We start from the raw sequence: 4,636 nt of genomic DNA, 5'->3' as shown, positions 1-4,636 counted from the left end.
AGAATATAAAACCCCTATTTTGATCAAAAGCAATATCAAAGGGTTCCAAATGCTTTGAACAGCACGTAATTTTAATTTTTCTTTTACAAAATCTACAAATGCATCTGAGTCCACTAAGATTAGATTTGGGCTTATCAAATTAGGGCCAATATGGGTACAGTGCTGCTCTAACAAGAAGTCCGTCTCTTCACCAGGCCCGGACCCGTCGATTGGCAACCCTACTGCCAAAAATAAGTAATTTTCTCCAAAATCACGACTCTTTCCATTTTAGTTGAAACAACAAATCTCCCAAACCCTGTAGTGCCGGCAAAGCAAGGATGAATCAATTATCAACACGTGGCAACTGTCTATACCACCTTCCACCTAAAAGTTGACAAACATACGCCGGACATATCAGAACCGTTGGATTACTGTAACCAAGCCAATCCTCACCCTTCATCTTAGTAGGAAGTCAAGAGCAAGAATCACTATTGTACATTATCACCAAAGATCTATATAAGCAACTCCGCATCCTCTCTTCTGAGTAGCATTTGCAGTTAAACCAGTTATAAATTATTTCCTTCCAATTTTACCCCTAGAAGTTATACCACTTGTAAGCCAAAATGCGTGAAATTCTTCACATTCAAGGAGGACAATGTGGGAATCAAATCGGGTCAAAATTCTGGGAAGTGGTATGTGATGAACATGGTATCGATCCGACTGGACGGTATACAGGCAGCTCTGATATTCAGCTTGAGAGAGTAAACGTTTACTACAATGAAGCAAGTGGTGGTCGGTACGTCCCACGGGCTGTCCTTATGGATCTTGAACCGGGTACAATGGATAGTATTCGGACTGGCCCATATGGGCAGATTTTTCGACCAGACAACTTTGTTTTTGGACAGTCCGGTGCGGGTAATAATTGGGCCAAGGGACATTATACCGAAGGCGCTGAGCTTATTGATTCGGTGCTCGATGTTGTGAGGAAGGAAGCAGAGAATTGTGATTGCTTGCAAGGTTTGCACTTAGTATCTTATATATTAGTATCATATCATATTTAGATTAAAAGTATTAGAAATTTGATCTTACAGGATTGATCAAATTAGTTTGGTTTTCCTATTTTATCTTGAGGAAATAAATTGTGAATCAAGATTTAGGAAATTAGGTTGGGAGGAGAAATTTTGGCTAGAAGACGCCATCGAAAAGGAAAAATGTATTGGCCCCACAGAGTGGCCATGTAGATAAATTATAGGGTAAGTTAGACATAACCTTTCACGTTGTGGTGAATATCGTCAGATACCACTCTATGTCATGGTTTTAACACTCGCTTTGACGTCACGTCTCATTTGTGAACCGAGTTTTTCAATACATTTGAGATGTCTCGCTCAACAATGAGAAAAATGAACGTGGGGTTTTAAATCTCGTCTAATACATTGACTTGTCGGTCTCGTCCATGCTTGATACCGAGACAATTTGCAATACATCTCGATCTCGGTCGAGTTTTGAAACCATGCTCTATATTCCAAATTGATGGCATAAATTTCTAGAGCCAAAAGCCGAACTGATGGAAGCATTGACCTTGATCTTAATTATAACTAATAAAAAATGACATAAATTCTATGGTCTTCGACTTGTAACCAAAAGCCTTAGAATTTTTATTTTTTTTCTGAAACCCACCATCTATAAAGCAAATTAATTTAACTTATTTAACCCATCTTCAATCTCTCATTTTCAACCTTGATTTTAATCCCTTGTAGAAAACCCTACATTTTTCTATCTGAAATCTTGTCTTCTCCTACTTCAAAATTCCTATCTTGTCCTTAAGGTTTGAAGGTTAAAAGTAGATAAAATCTTAAAGATGAAGAGTAGGGTAAAATACTTTTCCCAAGAGATTAAAGATGACTGGTTTTTGGAAGAAAGATAAAGGGAATTTGGTTATAAGTTAAAGATGAGCGCATTTAGGTCATTTTTTATTAATGTATAAGGGAAGACCAAGATTAGAGGAGCATGTCATTGGTATCTCAAATATTCATCAACCGTGGAGGGGTTTGTCTATATATTTGAACCTGAGGTACCCAAGCCTCTTTAGATCACCTGGCTAATCCTTGGGGAACGTGCAACTCTCTCTCTCTCTCTCTCTCTCTCTCTCTCTCTCTCTCTTTTGTGTGGCACACGTAATTTCTTGGCTAAATCCTTGAGGGGTAAGGGGGATTCAAACTCAAGACCTCGGCTTCTTGAGATGTGGTATTGGCCATCTCACCAATCCTAGTGTTAGGTTTGTAAAATGGGACTATCACAATACACCTTATTATAATGCTGATCACTTTACATAATCCTCAAATATATAACATAGATTTTTCATAAATTTTGGTTGTTAAAGTTTTTAATTAAATTTTGTTTGATACAGGATTCCAAGTCTGTCATTCACTTGGTGGAGGAACAGGGTCAGGAATGGGGACTCTGCTGATATCCAAGATAAGGGAAGAATACCCGGATCGAATGATGCTTACATTCTCTGTTTTCCCGTCTCCGAAGGTGTCTGACACTGTTGTGGAGCCCTACAATGCGACCCTTTCAGTTCATCAACTGGTGGAGAATGCCGATGAATGTATGGTCCTTGACAATGAAGCACTTTATGAAATCTGCTTTAGGACACTCAAGCTCAGCACCCCAAGTTGTAAGTATTCTCACCATACCAAGTTTCAAGTACAAAATAAGAAAATAGTGAAACGAGTATAGTTGTCAAATAAAATAGATACAGGTCTGGATAAAGTTGAATGGATAAATATGATTCATGATGGTGAGCCCAAATAATTGAAGTAAAACATCATGTTGAGAAATTAGTTTGCTACTTGGTTTGTTATTTATGGTTTACAATCCTTGATATTCTGTAATGGAATTAGGATGAAAATAGCTTAGACCAGTTATAAGGTCTTATAGAATCACTTCTACAAAAATCACAATTTTGGCATTGATTGTTTAGTGCCAATATTAAGGACATTGCATTTTCGAGGTTAAAAATTTAGGCCATTAACTTAAAAGCATAGAACGTTTTTGGGGTTAAATTCAATATTGTGGATCTTTTAGTCCAAAAAGCCGATTATACCTTCCATCAGAATTCCCAGAGAAGTCAGAATTCAAAAGTTGGTCTGAGGTAGCTTTGGCTTCTGGTCCACTTTTGGATCCTAGCTTTCTGTAAGAATCTTGGTGCATACCAAACACGATTCTTCCTCCCGTAACTACTTTTCGGGGCTGAAAGCTAAAATCCTTCCCCAAGAAGCTACTCCAAACACTTACTAAGTATATTTGTGTTTCATGGAAGTATTAGCGGATTCTATGCCTAAGACCTCTTTCTGATCCTTCACCTGGAATCTAATTTTCTAATTATTTTTCTTTGTATAGTTGGAGACCTAAATCATCTGATCTCGGCAACAATGAGCGGAGTTACATGTTGCTTAAGATTCCCTGGGCAATTGAATTCAGACCTGAGAAAGCTTGCGGTGAATTTAATTCCATTCCCACGACTTCATTTCTTTATGGTGGGCTTCGCGCCCCTGACGTCTAGAGGTTCTCAACAATACCGTGCACTAACAGTCCCAGAGCTGACCCAACAAATGTGGGATGCCAAGAACATGATGTGTGCTGCCGACCCACGACATGGTCGATACCTTACTGCATCAGCCATGTTCCGAGGGAAAATGAGTACTAAGGAGGTTGATGAACAAATAATAAACGTACAAAACAAGAACTCGTCATACTTCGTCGAATGGATCCCTAACAATGTGAAGTCGAGCGTGTGTGACATCCCACCGAAGGGCTTGTCTATGGCATCAACGTTTGTTGGGAATTCAACATCAATACAAGAGATGTTTAGGAGAGTGAGCGAGCAGTTTACAGTCATGTTTCGGAGGAAGGCGTTCTTGCATTGGTACACTGGTGAAGGAATGGATGAGATGGAGTTTACTGAGGCCGAGAGTAATATGAACGATTTAGTCTCGGAGTACCAACAGTATCAGGATGCCATGGCTGATGATGACGATAATTATGAGGATGAAGATGAAGCTGGGAAATGACGGTGTTCGACAAGTTTATTACTACATATGTTTTGTGCCATGATGTACCGTTGATTGTGTACCAAAACATGGTGTGTTCCAAAATAAGGTGATGACGGATAGCATTGTGCATGGTTTTAAGGTTTCGTACCATTTCAAAACGTTTCAGCCAAGCCCAGAATGAAACATTGAATGTTCAAGAATATTTTGAAATAATTTTGAATGTTTTGGAATATTTTGGTTGAAACTCTCTCAATTTTTCTCCCGACGGAGACTTTACCATCAAGTCAAGCTTTTAAACCAGTAGATTTGAGTATTCTGGAATTAGGGTTTTAGTAGAGAAGAAGAAAAAAGATGAAGAGAGATATTAGATTATTCTCTCTTACTCATATATATTAATAACATAGGAGAGTTTCTAATTACAAAAGAACCCTTGGAAGATTGTAAATGACCAAAAAACCGTTATAAGAATTTCTACTCTCCCCCTCAAGTTGGTGCAGATATATTTTCATGCACAACTTGTTAACAATGTTATGAAAAAGTAGTTGCCCCTTAGTAAGGATGTCAGCCAACTGATCTCCAGTTTGCACGAATGAAGTACAAAT

The 4,636-nt window shown here is 38.4% G+C and overlaps 1 protein-coding gene across 1 annotated transcript; it reads left to right on the top strand.

Annotated features, from left to right (window-relative positions):
* The first annotated feature begins 560 nt into the window (after nt 1-560).
* Nucleotides 561-4,428, top strand: LOC147394184 (tubulin beta-4 chain-like). The gene is made up of 3 exons (XM_086453664.1): nt 561-996; nt 2,387-2,656; nt 3,382-4,428. The coding sequence occupies exons 1-3, from the start codon at nt 603-605 to the stop codon at nt 4,050-4,052; spliced, it is 1,335 nt and encodes a 444-aa protein (XP_086309790.1). The 5' UTR covers nt 561-602; the 3' UTR covers nt 4,053-4,428.
* Nucleotides 4,429-4,636: the final 208 nt, after the last annotated feature.

This window comes from Akebia trifoliata, chromosome 9, assembly GCF_017979445.1.
Source record: "Akebia trifoliata isolate Shusen 1 chromosome 9, ASM1797944v1, whole genome shotgun sequence".
Taxonomy (NCBI): domain Eukaryota; kingdom Viridiplantae; phylum Streptophyta; class Magnoliopsida; order Ranunculales; family Lardizabalaceae; genus Akebia; species Akebia trifoliata.
Note: the sequence above shows the minus strand (reverse complement) of the source record. Positions and strands in the feature narration are given on the sequence as shown.